The 19543-nt window shown below is 41.4% G+C and overlaps 3 protein-coding genes across 3 annotated transcripts; all 3 read left to right on the top strand.

Moving 5' to 3' along the window:
• Positions 1-891: 891 nt before the first annotated feature.
• LOC127765409 (accelerated cell death 11) lies at positions 892-3565 on the top strand. Its single transcript, XM_052290311.1, has 4 exons — positions 892-1237; positions 2427-2599; positions 2717-2862; positions 3209-3565. The coding sequence occupies exons 1-4, from the start codon at positions 1040-1042 to the stop codon at positions 3313-3315; spliced, it is 624 nt and encodes a 207-aa protein (XP_052146271.1). The 5' UTR covers positions 892-1039; the 3' UTR covers positions 3316-3565.
• Positions 3566-9566: 6001 nt separating this feature from the next.
• Positions 9567-15438, top strand: LOC127766708 (uncharacterized). The gene is made up of 9 exons (XM_052291830.1): positions 9567-9835; positions 11996-12067; positions 12197-12286; positions 12580-12622; positions 12973-13079; positions 13987-14082; positions 14540-14730; positions 14837-14906; positions 15035-15438. Exons 1-9 carry the CDS (start codon positions 9623-9625, stop codon positions 15140-15142), a joined length of 990 nt encoding a protein of 329 aa, XP_052147790.1. The 5' UTR covers positions 9567-9622; the 3' UTR covers positions 15143-15438.
• A 612-nt stretch (positions 15439-16050) lies between these two features.
• LOC127766707 (ferredoxin--NADP reductase, root isozyme, chloroplastic) lies at positions 16051-19013 on the top strand. The gene is made up of 6 exons (XM_052291829.1): positions 16051-16309; positions 16409-16465; positions 16781-17116; positions 17470-17689; positions 18073-18313; positions 18531-19013. Exons 1-6 carry the CDS (start codon positions 16286-16288, stop codon positions 18787-18789), a joined length of 1137 nt encoding a protein of 378 aa, XP_052147789.1. The 5' UTR covers positions 16051-16285; the 3' UTR covers positions 18790-19013.
• Positions 19014-19543: the final 530 nt, after the last annotated feature.

Here is a 19543-nt window from a genome sequence, read left to right as displayed (position 1 = left end):
AGGCCGTAGAGGAGTATAATGGCAACGTTTAACGGGACATCTAGAAATTATAAAAATGAAATCCAACGTGACAATAAGCTCTAAAACTATAAAATCCAACTTTAAAAGGTTCGAAGAAGAATGAATAGGAATAGTGGTAGATCAAGCAAGCAAGCAAATAAAGAAGGAGATGACATAAGGGGTAACAGCTGGTGTGACTTCTAAAAACTATATAATTAGAAACACGAGGATGATAAGGTTTAGTCTTTTAAAGTCTTAAAAACAATGAGATAGCTATTTAATAAATTATAAGTAAAATCATACTAAAAAATATATGATTTTGTTTGGGTGCTAACCGCGCAATTGCGCGGGCCACCCAGCTAGTTATGGTAGTATGGTGAAGAAATTTTTGAATGTGACCAAATTAAACATGAGTAATATCAATTATTTGGCTCTAATCAAAACTAGCATGTTTACTATTTAAGTTACCAAAATTCATGTTTACTATTTGAGTTACTAAAAATAAAAATTTTGGTAGGGCATGTGTTGGTTTTAATCCAAAACAGCCCCATGTTTACACTCTACAGTCCCCTAGTATGTTCTACCGAAGAGTTTCAGACTCCTTGATCTCTACTTTTTTTTTTTTTTTTTTTTTTTGGAGTTCAGACTCGCTCTGATCTACACGAGGTATTTCAGTCCAATGCAGCAAAGATTCGTTTTTTCTTCATTCAGAGGAAGTAAAATACGGGGTTTTCAGCTTCTTCTGGACAAAGCAAAATTCAGCTTCTTCTAGAGGAGGCAAAAGTTCAGGTTTAGGAATAGAAAGGATCGACGAGCCGACACGTCGGTCTCATTCGATGGGCCGAGACGATACAAATATTCCTCCGGCCCACTGCAGAGCGAACTCGATTCCTCCCCTTCACCTCTACGCGTAAAACCACAACCAAAAGCAAAGCACACGAGAGAGAGACCCACCCACCCCAACCATCCCGGAGGCGGAGAGCTCGACGCCGCCGCCGACGAGCCGCAGCGGCGGAGCAAGCGGGAGCGGGAGGTGGGGATGGGGTCGAGCGACGGGGACAAGCCGCTGCGGCGGATCGCGGCGTCGTTCGAGGAGCTCGAGGCGGTGGCCAAGCAGCAGGCCCCCGGCCCGGCCATGGAGGTGGGCTCCTTCGCCCGCGCCTGCTCCAACGTCTCCGTCCTCTTCGGCTGCCTCGGCATCGCCTTCAAGTTCGCCGAGATGGACTACGTCGCCAAGGCAAGCCCCCGCCGCCACCCCCGCTCTCTAGTCTTCGCTCTCCCTTGTCCTCGAGGTTTCGTCGGAATTGCTTGACTAGATTGACCTCTTTTTGCTGCTTACCTCGGCTTAATTGTTGGCTAGTCTGTGTGGATTTGGTTAGGTTGAGACCTCGAGGGGATTGATTATCTCAACTTGAGCTGCTTTAATGCTAGGAGATTGTGTCAAAATGATCTGAAATTCTCACCTAGATGGGTGGCTAGATCAACTGTAAGGGTAGGAATGTGAGCACGCATCAGGATCAGATCACCTCCCAAATTGTGATGACTTTGACTTAGTGGATGCTTAGTAGTTGGTGTTAGAATCATATCTAGTACAGTTCCATGCTGAGAGCAAGCAACTCAGATATATCTGAATTGACATGACTCAATCCAAATTCTGAATATTGACATGAGTTTTTTTTGCTGCTTAGGAGTTAGGTCGGCTATTAATTGTTTGCTACTACCTCCGTTTCAGGTTATAAGACTTTCTAGCATTGCCCACATTCATATAGATTGAATCTAGGCACACATGTATGTCTAGATTCATTAACATATATATATATATATATGAATGTGGACAATGCTAGAAAGTCTTATAATATGAAACGGAGGAAGTAGTATGCATGGTTGTGGCTAGATTGAGGGGATCACCTGAATCTGAGCTGCTTAATGCTAGGTGATTATGTCGAAATGATCTGAAATTCTCACCTAGATGGCTAGATCAAGTGTCAGGTAGGAATGTCTGCACGCATCAGGATCAGATCACCTAATCCGTGTTGCGATGACTTTGACTTGGTGGATGCTTAGTAGTTTGTGTTAGAATCCTATCCAGTATAGCAGTTACTCGTAAGTTTACTATTTAGCAAACCAGTTTTTCTGTTTATCAGGACCTTGTACTTCTGCAAAATTGATGATAATGCCGCCTTGGTTCCCCCACTAGGCATCCCTTGATTAACCTGTTTAACTATAACTTGCTTTTCTGAGCTTTTGTTGTGGGGGCTTTTAACTATTTGCCACTTTTAGATTTGGCAAATAACTATTTGCCACCCCTATCTCAATGACATGTGGGTCCAGTGGCAAAAAGTTAATTGCCACATCTAAATGTGGCAAATGGTTAAATATCTCTTTGTTGTGTGTTGTCTGATTTAGTTCCTCTCAATTGAGTGCAGGTTGATGATTTGCTGGAGGCATCCAAGTCAATCTCAAAATTGCCTGAGATGGTTGAGTTGGACATTCAGAAGGGCACCGTCAGGCAAGCTGGGAGCCATACTAGGAATATGCTGAGGGTTAAGCGTGGGATTGATATGGTTAAAATTCTGTTTGAGCAAATACTGGTTACAGAGTAAGTTAAAGTCATAAACTGAATTTTGGTGTTGGTTCCTTCTCAGTTATTCTAAAGTTGGTACTCTTGGATGCATGTTCAGTAAATGTGACCAAAACGTTTGCATACTAATTTCAGGGGCAACTCCTTAAGGGATGCAGCATCTAAGGCTTATGCTCAGGTTTTTGCTCCTCACCATGGGTGGGCCATAAGGAAAGCCGTTGCTGCTGGAATGTACGCCCTTCCCTCAAAATCGCAGCTCCTGAAGAAATTGAATGAAGATGGTGAGTGACGGGTCTGATTTCTCTAAACTTCCATGCTGACAGCAAGCAACTCATATATATTTTTTGGCTGACATGATTGCATCACATCGTTTTTGGGATATCTTAGAAAGTACATAGTTTGTTATTTTTGCATAACTGTTTGCTACAAGAGAGCTAGTAATACGTAAATACACATATTGGTATCCAGTGTATCTGTGTATATGAACTAATCAAGTGCCAGAAAAGAGTAGAAAATGTAATAGATGAGTTATCAAATTAACAAGATATATTAGTTTTTCTAACCATGTTATGACATTATTCTGACCTTGGGAGATTTTGCTCCTCTGCTTCGTTTTGCCCCCTGCAGAAAATTCGGCAAAGGTTCAAATGCAGACTTTCATCAGAGCATCTGGACCAGTAATTCTCTACGTTGAAGATCTGTTTACCTCAAGGAATTTAGGCATGGACTGGTGAACCAAAGCCTACTTATCCACTTCGAATGTACTAATCCAATTAGACGGTGTCAATACGCACGCTTTGTATGTACTGATCCAATATGATGGTGTGCTTTGAGCTATGACTACAATCAGTTGTATCTGGTTTCGACCTGTTAAATAAGCTTCAGTCTATGCGAATCAGCTCAGTGATTGACCTGCTGTGCTGTTCTGGATGCTGTTTTTTTAACAGGTGAATGAGAAATTAAGAATTCGTTGTTAGCACATAATGCAGTTTGAAACAACTGAATTCTAGTTGCATATGTCCTTCCTCCGTCCCATAATATTTCCTTCGTCCCAGAATATAAGGCATCCTCTGTCCCAAAATATAAGGGATATATTTTGGGACAGAGGGAAGATATCAAATATCATAGAGAATTTGAGATGGCTGGTAGGTATTAGCCAACCGATGCAAAATTTCCAGCAGTTTGCTGCTTCATGTGAGATGATTCACTACAGATCTCGTTGTGATTTCCAAATCAATGTATCTTTCAGTCAATTATAGTCGGACCATATGCAATCAGTTTTACACACCAAACCAACTGAAACTGAACATGTGGGAAAACACACATAGTGATCAGATATCAGTACATCAGATATTGTTAACATTGTAGTGATCAACACGGATTTGTCAACATTGTAGTGCTCACAATATCAGAACACAATTTAGCACAATAGATCATGCAAGCTCAAGCATGAAATTTTAATGATCGTGCAAAGTCAATTTTAATGATTCGTTGTAGTAACTTTTGCCGGTAGAAAGGGATTATGCTTGCATAACACCGAGAAAAATTATATTGATCTTCATTTCTGGTAATTAGACCATGATGCCAAGAACACCAGAAACAAGATCTTCAGTTGGCATCCTCAGAGATGAAAATTTTTCATAATCTAATCATTTCCAGGACTTCATACAAATTTAAATGAGGGACAAAAAGCATCTTGAAAACTCCAGATACTTGAGAACTGTCCCTAGTGTGACTTGACATATTCCGATGTTAAAGCATTCTGATTCCTTCACCATAGTCCTGGTTAGAGGAAAGCAAAACGAAAATGTTAGATTTTATATAACCGGAATGAGATTCTCCTTTGTACAATAACGGAATCGATACTTTACCTTCACGACGACACATGAGCAGCCGACCACCTCTCTAGCCTTACACATGAATCAATTTTGCAAAGCTGCATCAAATATAGCAAGTGGAAATTTTTGAGAATCAAGATATTGCACCTTTACAATAAGATGTACACATTACTACACTGATATGCACGCTGGATTAACTGACACAACAGAGAACTTTGCTAATGTAGATGTAACCAAATTCTCACTCATGCTGATATTTAGGACCTAAAATATTGGGAATAAGAAGAGAAGCAGGTACTAAACCCAGCCCATTCGCCAAGAGTTCTTGTACTAGGAACAGTGACCAAGTGGCTTTAGCAAGCCTATTAACTGGTTGGTCTTGTTTTCTCCTTAAAATGGAACGTCTTCTTTTTTACTACCTCCGTCCTAAAAAAATCATATTTCTAGCTCCAAGGCTTTGTCCTACAAAAATTGTATTTGTAGCCATGTGGAGCCTGAACGCGCTGATGAAGACTAGAGGCGGGGGGGGGGGGGGGGGTGGTGAATAGGCTGTCCCTGAAAACTTAAAAACAAATCGCAGCGGTAAAATTCAAACAGACCCGGAACTTCCTGGTAAGGAACTCCAGAACTTCCGGTGTTCTAAGACAGGAACTTTCGGGTAACAGAACAGATATGAAATTTAAATTTCGAAACAAGAGACTAAGCCAATCTTCACAAGATGGTGCACAGGTATTCTAAGCAGAGGATATATCACAGAATCATCCACAGAAACATCACAAGAGCGATTTTTTCCCGAAGTTCGGATCTTGTGATCCTACTCTCCGTTGAGGAGCTCCAAGAGCTGGGTCTCGATTAACCCCTTGCCTCACTTGTGCAAAAACCCCAGAGGAAATCCACAGCCTTCAACCCCAAACACCCCTAGGCAAATTTCTAGAATTGAGTGACCACCAAGATCCAACTCAATCTACTTTTAGAAATCCACCACAAGTGTGGGTTGCTCTACTTGGAAAGCCTCTAGAATCTCAGCACAAGAACTTCACTAACTTACCTCGTTCCCTTTTGGAGGAGAGGAAATCCTTCACAAACTTACCCGGGACATCCACAATATGCAACAGATTCTCGCGGGTGACACCTAACCGTCTAGGAGATCATCTCCAAGAGTAATAAGCATCGAGATGACAGCCCACAAGATATTCCAAGTGCTCACCCAAGATCCTAGTCTTCACACCTCTCCAAATTTTCTTCTCTCCCTCTCAATCTCTCTTTCACACAAGAATTAGGCTCTAGATTCAGTGGAAAAGACAAGAAACACTTGGGAGAGGCTAGCAATAGCTCTAGGTTCGAAAAGTGAAAGTGGAATGGCCAAGGAACGAGCTGGAAACGAGCTGTATATGTATAACGGATACAGAGACTTGCTTCACATTTGGAATTACACAAAAAAGATTTTTCATCGGTAGGTGACGTCATCTAGCCGTTACTCACAAATTTGAACAGGAAACTAGACAGGAAGTTCCGGACCTGGAAGACCGGAACTTCCGGACTACACTTAGGAAAATCTTTTTCACAAGACCGGAACTTCTGGACCTGGAAGACAGGAAGTTCCGGACTTGCAATTTTGGACAAATGGAGAATTTGCAAAAAAAGGACTCCTAGGGAAACTTGACACTTGGTTCACACTAAGAGCACTTGATATATCTCAGAGCATCACCTGGAACCCCTCTTAATAGTACGGTTTTTTCCTAAAAACTCGATTTCAAAAAATAAACTATCCTATGCACTTCTCGAGTTCCGGTCCGCTTTGATTTTGTACTTTTTGGGGGGTCTCCAAGCATCCATCTTCTACACCTTGGACTAATGCACCTGAAAGCTACTCAATGAGCTCATTAGTCCCTTAACCACATTTGTCATTAATCACCAAAACCCACTAGGAGGATTAATGCACTTTCAGAGCCAGCAAATTGATTGATCTAGATAAGATTCCTAATGCGAGCAGCAAATTTTTGGTGCCAAATCCATTTGGCGCTAAAGCATGTAATTTGGGCTGCTAATGCATGTAATTAAGCATGCTAATAATATGGTTAATTCTCTCAAACTTCCTTTTAATCATTTGTATATATGGAATATGTGCATGCAGTGGGTTCATTAAATAAGGCCATTGTGATCATTTTCCAATCCTACTGTTTTATCCTAAATTAGCTATAAATGTAATTTTTATGGGACGGAGGGAGTATATAAAACGTTGGCAATGGCTTGACCGTTCGAAAAAAAAGCTTTAGCAAGCCTCACGGAGACCCTTGACAAGGTCATCATGAGCAGTTTAGCACCCGTCTTCTTCATCACAAGCTGGGCTCTCCATTGTCTCCAAGAACTGGAGCAGCTACCTGAACTGGGGCTGGGATATCCTCCCTGATTAGGCGAAAATGAAATGTCAGTTCACTGAAAAGTGAAAACTGGGAGAGAATGTTGAAATTACAACATCCTAATCACAGCAGTTACCTTCCTAGAATTCATGCTAAAAGCACAGGATGCAAATGCACCATCCATGCATATGATCTGCAAGACCGCAATCGACATTCAACAGGTTACAGTTCAATTGATTTCAAAGCAAGCACAACCAATCTCCGCGAACACCTGTAGCCCTTTGCTCAGGTATTTTGGGTAAGACCATGCCCATCTTTCAACCCAGAAAATTCATCAGTACAAAACGTTCGCAAAGATCACTTTACCCAACCTCCACAAATTATGCTACATATAATTCGACACAAAGAAACTACGCGATTAAACATGGCAATACAAGCAAGAACATTGCCACAGTAGGTATAACGTTGCTTGATATCAAAGGTTTACATTCTCAATCATACTGATACTAGCAACCGTCTACAAATACACCATTTCTCTAAACTAAAGCACAACGAAACAATCGCATCATATCCGGCCATACTCCTAGATCCATCTTCGAACATTACACAACCCGCATCAAGATTCTACGGCTACATACAGAAACATCAAGACGCGTGGCACCAGCAGCAACACGCGGCTAAGGAGCTAAAGAAAATCTCAGGCTTCGAGCGCGCAGTGATCTGAGAGCGGATGGGGATGCGCCGATGAGGGGAGCAGAGCTCAGCGCCGCCGCCGCGGCGGTGCCGCCTCCTGGGGTTTAGGGGGGCGGAGGCTGGTTGCTCAGCTGGGCCGCATATCCGCATCTGAGAATATCGTGGGCCTGAATTTTTGGCCCTTTTCTACTAAATTGTGGCCCATTCATGAGTAGAAAACTTACGGGCTCGTATACATGGATGGGCTGAGTTTGAGGGATGTATTTGGGAAGATAAAAAAAAAAAGGAAAAATAACAATAGTAACTGAAATGAAATTAAACACTATACTAGTATAGGTTTAGAAAACCCTAATTTTTGTTGATTCAAGTCTGGCTTATGGCCCCCCATATTTCTTGGATTTTAAGGTTTGACAAAAGAACCCTTCCATGTAAAATTTTACAGTCCTATGAAATTGTATTTGCCCAAAACAGCAAACATATTATATCAAAATGATGCAATAATCTTCAATGGTCGACAAGTTTTTTTATGGTAGCAAAGTCGAGTAAATATGTGTGTTTTGTAGTTGTTTGAGATTAAATTAGATTGAGTATTGTGAAAATCTAGAACCATATAACTCAAGAGGTAAAGTCTACCCGTAGAGCTCCTCGTTGGCTTATCAGTTACGGCCAAATTTTAGTATTATAACTTACTTTTAAATTTATTTAAGGTTTTCTTTTTCTCCTTTTAAGCATTGGGCGTTATGTTGCTAAGATTACCAGTAGAAGTACAGCTATGCCTATTTTTCAATTTATAAGCCAGGAAAAAAGTACCTACCAAGCATGTCGCTTTAAAAAGTATGATCGGTTTTCTTAAAAAAAACTAGCATAAATGGTTTAAATGGCCATTGTCCGTTATATATAAAAAACATATTACACCTTCCATTTTTTGATTGGTTGTCATATTTGCTTTGTGCCCCGGTACCAATACAACCCCCCATGACACTTAATCAGTATTGATCAACGTGTGTTGACGTTTCGTATCCATGCACGCCATCATGATCTGCATGGCGCATTGGCCTCGCCCGCGCGTCGCGCCAATTTATTGTGATCGCATAAAATCCATGCATACGAACTACTCCCAAATTGATTTCCGCAACACACCATACAAAAGCATCATTAGCGTCTTCCACTTGATTTCTGCCAGCTCCCAACGTCTTGCGACGATCAAACATGGATCTTTTTTTTTATTGTTTTTAGCAATATGATGACCAATCGCGGATGAAGGGACTACATACGACTCAGACGACAAATAATCAATTGAACTATTTCAAATAAAATTAAATAATTAATAACCTTATTTTTATAGACGAGTATAGATGGTACTCTCTCCATCTACTTTTGATAGTCATATTTTATCTTGACACACAGACCAAAAATAAGTAATTCTACTTATCATCAATTTAAACATGCTACTAGTCATTCCTTGTAAACAAGCGATTCATTAATATTTACATTTCTCAATGCCCATGTAGCCAATCATGTGTGAAAGAATGGAGAGTCATGCATTAAATCCGAGAAAGTCATTAAGATGATAGGTTGTTGAATTGAAATATGCCTATCAAAAATAAAATTTTCAGATTTGGAAATATGACTATCAAAAGTAGATGGAAGGAGTATTAAGCTATCTACTAGGCTGTTTGAAGGTACTCTTTTTTCTCTCTCGCTCTTCCCTCTACATAAAAGTTCGCAAACCCCCTAACATCATGCCATTATTGATGCCCTAAGCCAAACACTTAGTAATAATATTTTACAATCCTTACTACAAAATACTCCATATTATTTTGTCTAAAATGTACCCTCTAAACAACAAAACTTCCCTTTGCGTAAAAGTTCTTACTTGTGTCACCTACTCGTATACCCTAACATCATGCCATTGTTGACACCCTAAGCCAAACACTTAGTGTAACAATATTTTTACAATCCTTACTACAAAATACTCCATATTATTTTGTCTAAAACGTACCTCTAAAAACAACAAAACTACTTTAGTGGAGGGTGTAGTTAGTAAAAAAGCCGGCTTTGTCTCCTCGTATATACACTCTCTCGGCCTTGCTCGGTTCCTCCTGTCCTGTCTCCCCTCTCCACTCCGCCGCCGCCGCCGCCTCCGCGAAATGGCGAATCTGCCGCCGTCGCTCTCCATCGGCGCCGCCTCCTTCGCCGCGCCCTCGCCCCCGCCGCCCTCGCCTGGTGCCTCCTCGTCGTCGTCGTCGGCGGCGGCGGCTCCGGGGGCCGCCAAGGACCGGAAGATGGCGTCCGCGGAGCAGCTCGTGCTCGACCTCTGCGACCCCGAGCTGCGGGAGAACGCCCTCCTCGACCTCTCCAAGGTCTCCCCTTGTCGCGAGAAGCTATGCGTTTTCTCTCCTCTTCCTCAATTTTCATTTTTTTTTATCCTCCTCTCTCTCGATCGATCGCTGTGGGCTCCGGCGAGGGGGATTTTATGGTTGGATTCGGGGGGGAATCTGTACGTGCCATGTGGTGGCTACGAAAGTTGCAGCCTTTGTGATGTAATGCTCTGTCTAGGCAAAAGTAGGTTGGGACTTGATGATCTGATGCTAGTAGTCTGTTCTGAACGCAGATCGGCTCACATGCTACTCATCCAGGGGTAAATAGCTTGCTCCATCTACTGTTTGATCAGTGTTTGGTATGGGAAAAACCAGTCCTTTTTTTGTACGGAGGGTTCTTCTCTGGGAGTTCGTGGTATGCAGATGTGGTAGCTTATTAGTTTCATTACATTCTGCCTGCCCCATATCCGGCAATGACGAGAATCTAGAGATTTTGTGCAATCCTTCAGTTAATTTTAGTTGGGTGAATCATATAACCTTTATTTGTGAGTGGGAATTTGCGTTTTGTTTTGATGTCTATGCTGTGATGATGCATATTCAGAATATTTGTTCTGTTTATCTGCTATACATGTTCATATCTCCTGGTTGCAAAAGAGTTAATTATCTCCAGAGGGCATCCTCAGCTTGCGATTTCTGTTTCTGTGTCTGTGTTAGGTCACTTAGTTTGTTCTACTTAGGGTTGTTCTTATTATAATGGATAGTGCTGTGGTTGTATTCTACGTTCTGTTAGGATTGGACAGCAGAAGGCACAGCCCATGATTTATTAAGAGTACCAATTAATCTAAGAACTAGAAGATATACATATATATATAAGTCAGAATCACCATGCTCTGTACTTTTTTTCATTTAATCTTGATAAGTTACATATTCACTAGATATTTTCTTTGTCGCTATAGCATGAGTGTAAAGAGCAAACCAATCGTAACCACTAACATAAACAACTACTTTTTGCTTAACAGAACATTAATAGTAGCCCAAATTGGATTTTAATATGTGAAATTGCTTATTTTGCTTTTTAATGTTTGAAGTCATAGGCAACAAATATAGAATACATCATTCTTTTTTAAAATTTTAATTTGACAACTGTAACAATGAAAAATCGAATACCTATGAATCCAGAGTTGCTAAGCAGTTAAAAATATATGACTTGTTGAAATTTTTCTCCATCAAGTCAACTTCCCGCCAAATTGTGTTCTTGGTGGCGTGGGACCTTGGGAGTTCCAATAGCTTGGGTTTGCATTCAAATCCTGGGCCAGCCTCCAGATGCATGGTGTTAGCAGATCTCCTTTGAAGCCCAAGCCCCACTTGCAGTGTTCCCTAGTCCTCTTTAGTTCATGGGTTTGCCTTCCATAAAAACGAAAAGGGTCGGCCTGCAGGTATAGTGGATTGGACAAATTGATCCAGGTGCCCACTGTTTCCGACATGATCCACGTAGATGTAAAGGGGCCGTGGCCCAAGTAAAAAGGTGAGGTCCAGGCGGCGCCTGGAAACCCAGGCCCAAAACTATTTTGCCAAATCGGACATCGTGTCTGAGTCGGATTCCGACATGGCAACACCTGTCTGATTCTGACTAGTAAGTACCTCACAAGTGTGAACACCCAAATCTGAGTCAGACCCCGACAAACTTATCCTTGTCTAGGACTGTAGGTACACTTTGCTGAATTGAATCCATGCAGCCTATGAGTACGAAGATTTGCTTGGGCATAGGAGCGGTGAATGAAATTTGCAATCTGCTCCACCCTAGACGAGACAATGAAAACAGTAACTCACAACTCATTTTTCGTTTATGAATTTAGGCATAACTTTCCTTATTTTGATGCTTTCATAGTACTCCTAAATGTACTGTTTGGCATCCTGTGGTTACACACCCTGAATGGTCTGATACAAGAGTTAAATGTGTGATTGTGCCTTTGTGTGCAAGTGTATTGGGGACTGTTTCTATCTATGGAGTGGAATCTTACCAATTCAGTGCTTTATGGCATATAGCTTCTTGAAGATTCTCCTATTTGGTAGTTGATTAGTTTTTCCGTTTTGCTGTTCAGCAAAGAAATTCATAAATCATTGTTGGTTTCTCGTCACGCCTGACCATTTTAGGAATAGAGATTTTGTTGCCTAATGATTTTCATGGACTTCTTTTTCCAGAAGCGAGAGATTTTTCAGGATCTTGCTCCACTCCTGTGGCACTCTTATGGAACAATTGCTGCACTACTCCAGGTAGGTTACAATTCTTCGTGTTGTTTAAGTCAGTGTGGTTGAGTACGAATGTTAGTTCTTCCGAAAAGAAATTCATTTGAGTCTTTCATGGTTTTCTCATTCAGTTTATTTGTGGTTTGGATAATGCAGGAGATTGTGTCAATCTATCCATCACTTTCACCCCCAACATTATCTCCAGGGGCTTCAAACCGTGTCTGCAATGCACTTGCACTTCTTCAGGTACACCTTTACATGAGAAAGAAAGAAACCTTACGACAGTGAGAAATCTCTACTTATGACACTGGTGCCTCATGATGGGATGAGAGAAGGCTATTTTTTCAGCATGTTGCAATGCATAAAAGGGGGATTGATAAAATGCTACTACCTCTATCCCCAAATATAAGGGACTTTGCCTATGTAATTACATAGGCAAAATCCTTATATTTGAGGATGGAGGTAGTATCAGCTTAGGATCCCTAAACTGATTTAATACAACATGTTGCTTTCTAAACTTCATTGTATTTTTATTGCAGTGTGTTGCCTCACACAGTGACACGAGGATTCCTTTCTTGAATGGTAATAAGTGCTGCCATTTTTATTCCAAGTATTAAATATTTCCATGATGATACTCATTGTTCAAGAATATTTCCCCTCTTGCCCAATATACTATGTTCACACTATTATTGTATTTATTAAAAAAAAACCATGTAACAGATAATGCTGATTGCATCTATTTAGTTTCAGCTGTGAGCAATATGACCTACTTATGGACTATGGCAGTCCCAATGCTGAAAATTTCAGATAATACTAATCACATCTAGTTAGTTTTGCGCATAGGAATGTTCATCTGTATGTGGCTATATGCTTCCAGTTGGCTATTGTGAGTGACCTGTTTCCTCTCTTGATTTTTCCCTTCTTCTTTTCAGCTCACATCCCACTGTATCTGTACCCTTTCTTGAATACTACTAGCAAGACAAGGCCTTTTGAGTACTTGAGGCTTACCAGCTTGGGTGTCATTGGCGCACTTGTGAAGGTAATTGCAAGCCAGAACTTTATGAAAATTATGAGGGATATGGGTGTGTTTCTTGAGTGGAAGTGTAGGTTTTTAAAGCTAGACCATTTTCTGATCTACTAAGATCCCTATTCAGCTGTTCAGGTGATTGACATGTGGTTCAATTTAACCTTACCTATGCTGGTGGGGTGGGCACTTCAGCTTCTACATGTTCCTCTTTTGACTCCCTTCTACATGACTTTTTGGGAAATATTTTGGCCTGAATTTATAAGAGTATCATTGTGTTCACGTATATCTAATATGAGTCTATAACTTTCCTTATTCCAACAACTTCACAATTGATACACTTCGGGTGGCAAGCCCTCTTGTATAAGAGAAGCTGTGAGTTTGAACTACTTATTTGGTATATCTAGTATATTATATTCTTTGCCTGTTATTTTCCTTCTGGGTTTACTTCTGGACAAGCTGCTTGTTCAGTTTTTTCTCTGTTCTTGAATGGTGGTTTGGTCCAGTTCTCAAAACTATGTTGAGAGGGAGGGGGTGAAAGAAAAAAGAAAAGATGGTGCAAATGGTATGGACTATGGGTAGAACTTTCCCTTTCTTCATGACAGTTCTTGTGGACACTGGATACTTATCTAGTCATGCTGATCAAATGGCCTGATTTGGGTTTGGATCCCCAAATATCCCTATGTGAACTGCAAAGTTTGAGCCAAACAACTCGATGATGTTTTTTTTATGGGCATACTACCAGGTTTAAGCCCTGTAGTTAATTTTATAAAATAAGATGGAAAAACCATCAACAGTTTTACAGAGTTTGAGCCAAACAATTCGATGATTTATTAATGATCAAGTTGCTTTTACCAGACTTTGATTTTGTCAATGAGCATACTCAATAAGTTAATTCGGTTTTGTTTTGCAATATATGCAGGTTGATGATTCTGAAGTCATTGGGTTTCTGCTGCAAACTGAAATAATTCCTCTGTGTCTCCGTACTATGGAGATGGGCAGTGAACTTTCAAAAACGGTGTGTAGCTACCTGCCTCCTTTCTCTCTTGTAGTTCTTCCACTGTTTTCAGCTCTTGACAACACTTCACATGTTCTTTGGTATGTTTAATTATTCTAGCCTGAAATTTACATAGAGCAAAACTCTTCTTTCTCTATCCCTGTTAAGTCAGATTATCTTACACTTTATGTAACCAAGTCATGTTGGAACCTAATATTACAATGGTCATGAACCGCTTAGATTATGCATCATAGTTGGCTTTGTAGTTTGCTTCCTTTTTGTTTGGTTTGATCTTATAAGGAAGTCGTAGTTTCTTTTGACAATTTTCTAAGCTGCTATATGTGTGAGTTAAAAGAGGGAAAACAAATATTTGTTCGGGAATAATGATGCACTTGTACCTGGTAGCAATAGGCTGTAGTACTGTATTAGATGGATTTGGTGCTTCACTTTTGCTAATCCAATCAACGTATTTTTGCAGGTTGCCACCTTTATTGTTCAAAAGATTCTGCTTGATGATGTTGGGCTTCGCTACATATGTGCTACTGCTGAACGTTTCTTTGCCGTAGCCAGTGTTCTATCACAGATGGTTCAGGCACTTGCTGATCAACCTTCTCCAAGACTGCTGAAGCACATAATTCGCTGCTACCTCAGGCTGTCAGAAAATTCCAGGTTCATTCCATCATTTGTACAGATTACAAAATGCAGAAAACTGGTCAATGCGTAAGTTCAAAATAGACCTGGGGCCTCCTATAATTCGTTTTTTCATCTCATGCAGGGCATGTACCGCGCTGAACAGCTGCCTCCCCAACGCGCTGAAAGATGGAACCCTCAACAACTTCCTCCAGGTGTGTGTCTCAACTCTCAACTCACGACATTGCCAGTTACCATCGCTTTACCGCAAAATATTTACATTATAATTTACACAGAAAAGTTTCAATTGATTCCTGATTCCACCTTCATCTTACTTGCGCAGGATGATCATGTCACAAGGCGTTGGCTCCAGCAGCTGCTGCACAACATGACTATGGCCGGCATGGGAGGAGCTCCTCATGGAGGCCTTGATCACATCATGGGGATGTGATCATCTGAAACGAAGCTGGCTGTTTGCAACTCATCATATGCCTGAAATCAGGACTCAGGACTAGTCCATCTGTAGTTAGCCTACCAAAAGGATTATACTTTTAGTTTTACCTTTAAAAAGAAATGGCGTGTGCCATTGAAGGATAAGAAATGTGTTGGTTGTAGTTAAAAGGTACTGCTTGCTATCCTGTGATGCTGTAAAAATGCAACAGAATTGCGCAGCTCTCTGCACAAGTAGTTCTCAGCTTTTGGTGAACAGTCCGAAATGGAGAAACAAAGGTAAAAACATCAGACTTACATGGTTCTCTTCTGTGGTGTTGCATGACCCGATTACATTTGATGAGCATAGTAGGCCATAAATTTGCTACCTTTTGTTCTTGCTTTTTTTTTAAAATTTTTTTTGGGTAAATTTGCAATGTGACCAGTCACATGATGGCTCATTGGTGCAAGGGCAAACATCTAGCCCTTTGATCACAGTTTTTTTTCCCCCTCTATCCTTAAAAAAAGTTTTTTTTTTTGCGCCAAGATTTGACACATTTTGGCAGTAAAATGTCCAACAGATACACACCGGCTTGTGCACTACATGCACACGCTGCCAACTCATGTACTGTTCCAAAAAACTAAAAAGCTAATAATATACAAGTTGTGTGTGCATCTGGCTAGCTCCATGGGATACATGCATCTCTTCAGGCCAAAGGTGACCCTTGATGCCACCACAAAGCCAATTTTATCAGCAGCCATCTGGAGCACTCAAGCTGCAGCCACCATTTCTGCTAGTCAAGCAGCCAGGCAACCCAACCCTCTGCTGCTACCTCCACCTAACCCAAACCCCCTAATCTAATCAACATCAAAAACGAAAAAAACAAAATCTTTTTTTAAAATTATCAAACCCCAAACCCAAACTCTAAAACGAAACTACTAAGCAGCTAAAGCTTAAATCAACCCCAAGAGCGGCCGGGTTAATCACGCAATTAAGCAGCTAATAGCTTAAGTCGCCCCTTCCAGCACCTCAAGAGTTCACCTCACTCCTCCCCCTTCTCTGATTCTGTCTATAAACCCCGCCTCCTCCCCTCCCATCTCATCTCAACTCATCTCATCTCCCTTCTCCAGATCAAAAGATCCTTGCTTTCCCTCAGGATCGGCCATGGCGACCGCCGTTGCGTCCCAGGTACGCGCCGTCCTCGCGGTTTTTTGGATCCCCTGGTTGTCGCGCTGCGCGCGATGGTGCTGAGTTCATGGGGGGTTCTTGTGGCTGTTTCTGACACAGGTTGCTGTCTCTGCTCCGGCTGGCTCGGATCGCGGCTTGAGGAGTTCTGGGATCCAGGTGCGTGGTTTGGTGCCCCTGATGGTAGAACTTGCTTCTTTTTGGGTGGAATCCTGTGAGGATTCCGCGGGCTTGGATTGGTCAATGTGTAGTAGGTGGATACAAATCTATGGGATATATCTCAGATTGGTTCAGTATTGAGCGCTATTGAGAGCTAGGCAACGCCAGATATTGCTGCTGCTTGTTAATTCGATGTGCAGATCAATTATCAGGGTTCAGGGTTTTGGTTTAGTAGGCTGTTTATCCTGAATTCACAGCGTTCTTGAATGGTGGTGCTAAACTATGTGCTGGATTTCATTCTGTGTGATTCCTCAGGGTAGCAACAATATTAGCTTTAGCAACAAATCATGGGTTGGCACCACATTGGCGTGGGAGAGCAAGGCCGCGCGACCGAGGCATGCGAACAAGGTGCTCTGCATGTCAGTTCAGCAAGCGAGCGAAAGCAAGGTTGCTGTCAAGCCTCTTGATTTGGAGAGTGCTAACGAGCCGCCGCTCAACACATACAAACCAAAGGAGCCTTACACCGCCACAATTGTCTCGGTTGAGAGGATCGTAGGCCCCAAGGCTCCAGGAGAGACATGCCACATTGTTATTGATCATGGTGGCAATGTGCCTTACTGGGAGGGGCAAAGCTATGGCATTATTCCTCCAGTAAGTAATTCCTGCTTTCAATCATTTTCCTTGTTTAAAATAGAACATTATGCTTATGCTTTGTCGGTTTCGTTCATAGTCTATTTATCTGATTGGATATTGAACGATTGTCTCGTTGACACTATTAATTAAGAACTTACAAAGATATAGTCGGTAGTATATTAGGATTATTTCTGTAGACACTGTTTCCAATGTTCTATTCAATGGCTTAAAATTGTAAACCTAGGTGAGAAAACCTGCTCTTGATAGGAGACTTGAGTATGTGCACACACTATTAATACAGTTCCAGTGGTATCTCCATGGGCATCACCCTCTTCACTGTTCTCTAAACCCTGTGCATTTTTGCTTGTTAGGGGGAGAACCCGAAGAAGCCTGGTGCACCACATAATGTCCGTCTTTATTCAATTGCATCTACAAGGTATGGAGATTCATTCGATGGAAGGACCACTAGTTTATGTGTGCGCCGTGCCGTTTATTATGATCCTGAAACTGGCAAGGAGGACCCCTCAAAAAATGGTGTCTGCAGTAACTTCCTATGTAATTCAAAACCAGGGGACAAGGTTAAAGTGACAGGTTAGTTGATTTCTTTCAGCTTCAGATGAATGCAAAGGCTTTGTGAGTTTCCTATGAGGTTGTTTAACTTCTAATTCCAAGCGGAGCAAAATTAGTTGTTTTAGTTGCGTTTTTCCTGAAACCCACCTTTGGTAGACAACCTATTTCTGAGTTCATACATACCAACAACAAATAAACGGTTCTCTGCAACAAAGGTTCCAATAGCCTCTCCTCTAATATGATTATGCCCCTTCTACAATATGATTATCTTATCTTGCTCCTTTCCTTTCTTACTAAAGTTTGCAATCGCATCTTAGTTTACCCTTTTCTTTGTTAGTCATCATGTCCTTTGTGGCACATGATGGATGCCAAGTATCTCACAGTGATTTCCTTCTGAACACCAGGTCCGTCAGGCAAAATAATGCTCCTGCCTGAGGAAGATCCAAATGCAACTCACATCATGATAGCTACTGGCACTGGTGTTGCTCCATTCCGTGGCTACCTACGCCGTATGTTCATGGAAGATGTCCCAAAGTACAGATTTGGTGGCTTGGCCTGGCTCTTCCTTGGTGTGGCTAACACTGACAGCCTTCTCTATGATGAAGAGTTCACAAGCTACCTTAAGCAGTATCCAGACAATTTCAGGTTGCTAGACATCATCTGTCTTGACTCTTCGTATTAATTATTAGTACTACATGCATACTTGGCTGAAACAGCGCCACATAATGAACATAGATGCCTCTGTCAACTGATGCCATCATAGAATTATTGAGCTTTGACTTTGAGAGTACCACATAAATGAGCTGTTTTTGTTAAGTATATTCGTGCATATTGCTATAATTGAATTGTGTTGAATTTGTAGGTATGACAAAGCGCTAAGCAGGGAGCAGAAAAACAAGAACGCTGGTAAGATGTATGTCCAGGACAAGATCGAGGAGTACAGCGACGAGATCTTCAAGCTCTTGGATGGCGGCGCGCACATCTACTTCTGTGGTTTGAAGGGGATGATGCCTGGGATTCAAGACACCCTCAAGAAAGTGGCGGAGCAGAGAGGGGAGAGCTGGGAGCAGAAGCTATCCCAGCTCAAGAAGAACAAGCAATGGCACGTTGAGGTCTACTAGGATCTAAGTGTCCAAGGATTATGATTGTTGCGCAGTGAAAAAGAGAAGACAAAACGCATGATCTGATGATTCTTGTAGGGTGGTGTAAAATCATCATTTTTTTTCTGAATATGAATCATAAAATCACCCATGTAATTCATAAGCTTCTGCATCACATGATGAACGAAAGGAAGCATGTAACTTTTGCCTGTCACTATTGCAGCTGGTACCTTTGCTATCCACCATACTGTAAGGTGTTTTGTCTGAAGCTGATTTTCAGGTACCTGTCAATCTGTCATTGTCTATGCATATAAAAGTGATGGGATATCGTTGATTCAAATCATTAAAATATAATCCGCCGAAAAAATCACTAAAACGTGCTCTTGGAGGCTGGAGTAGCCATCTTGTGGCTTGTGAGCTGTTTATGTTTATCATTTCAAGTGTTCTATAGCAAATTTCGTCCTCAAAGCACAACCTTTTTATTGTCAAACTTGAATTTCAGCTGTCTATCCAGATTTTTGCAGTATTAGATGGTGTCTAATCAAGTGCTAGCTTGCTATATTTTAGAATGAAGGAAATGGCACTCTTATCTGATCTCACTAAATCTTCAGAGTAAAATGTCTGAGAGTCATGAAATACCTGCATTTGTTGCTGAGCTATGCTTTGGCCCATTCAGAGTTTCCGACCATTGGTGATCAAAATTCACCAGCAGCAGCCAGCCACGTTGTGTTTGGTGAATGACGTTATTCAGATCGAGCTGAAGCAAATCTAAATC

This window comes from Oryza glaberrima, chromosome 3, assembly GCF_000147395.1.
Source record: "Oryza glaberrima chromosome 3, OglaRS2, whole genome shotgun sequence".
Lineage (NCBI taxonomy): Eukaryota > Viridiplantae > Streptophyta > Magnoliopsida > Poales > Poaceae > Oryza > Oryza glaberrima.
The sequence above is the reverse complement of the archived record's forward strand: the minus strand, read 5'-3'. Positions and strand labels throughout refer to the sequence as shown.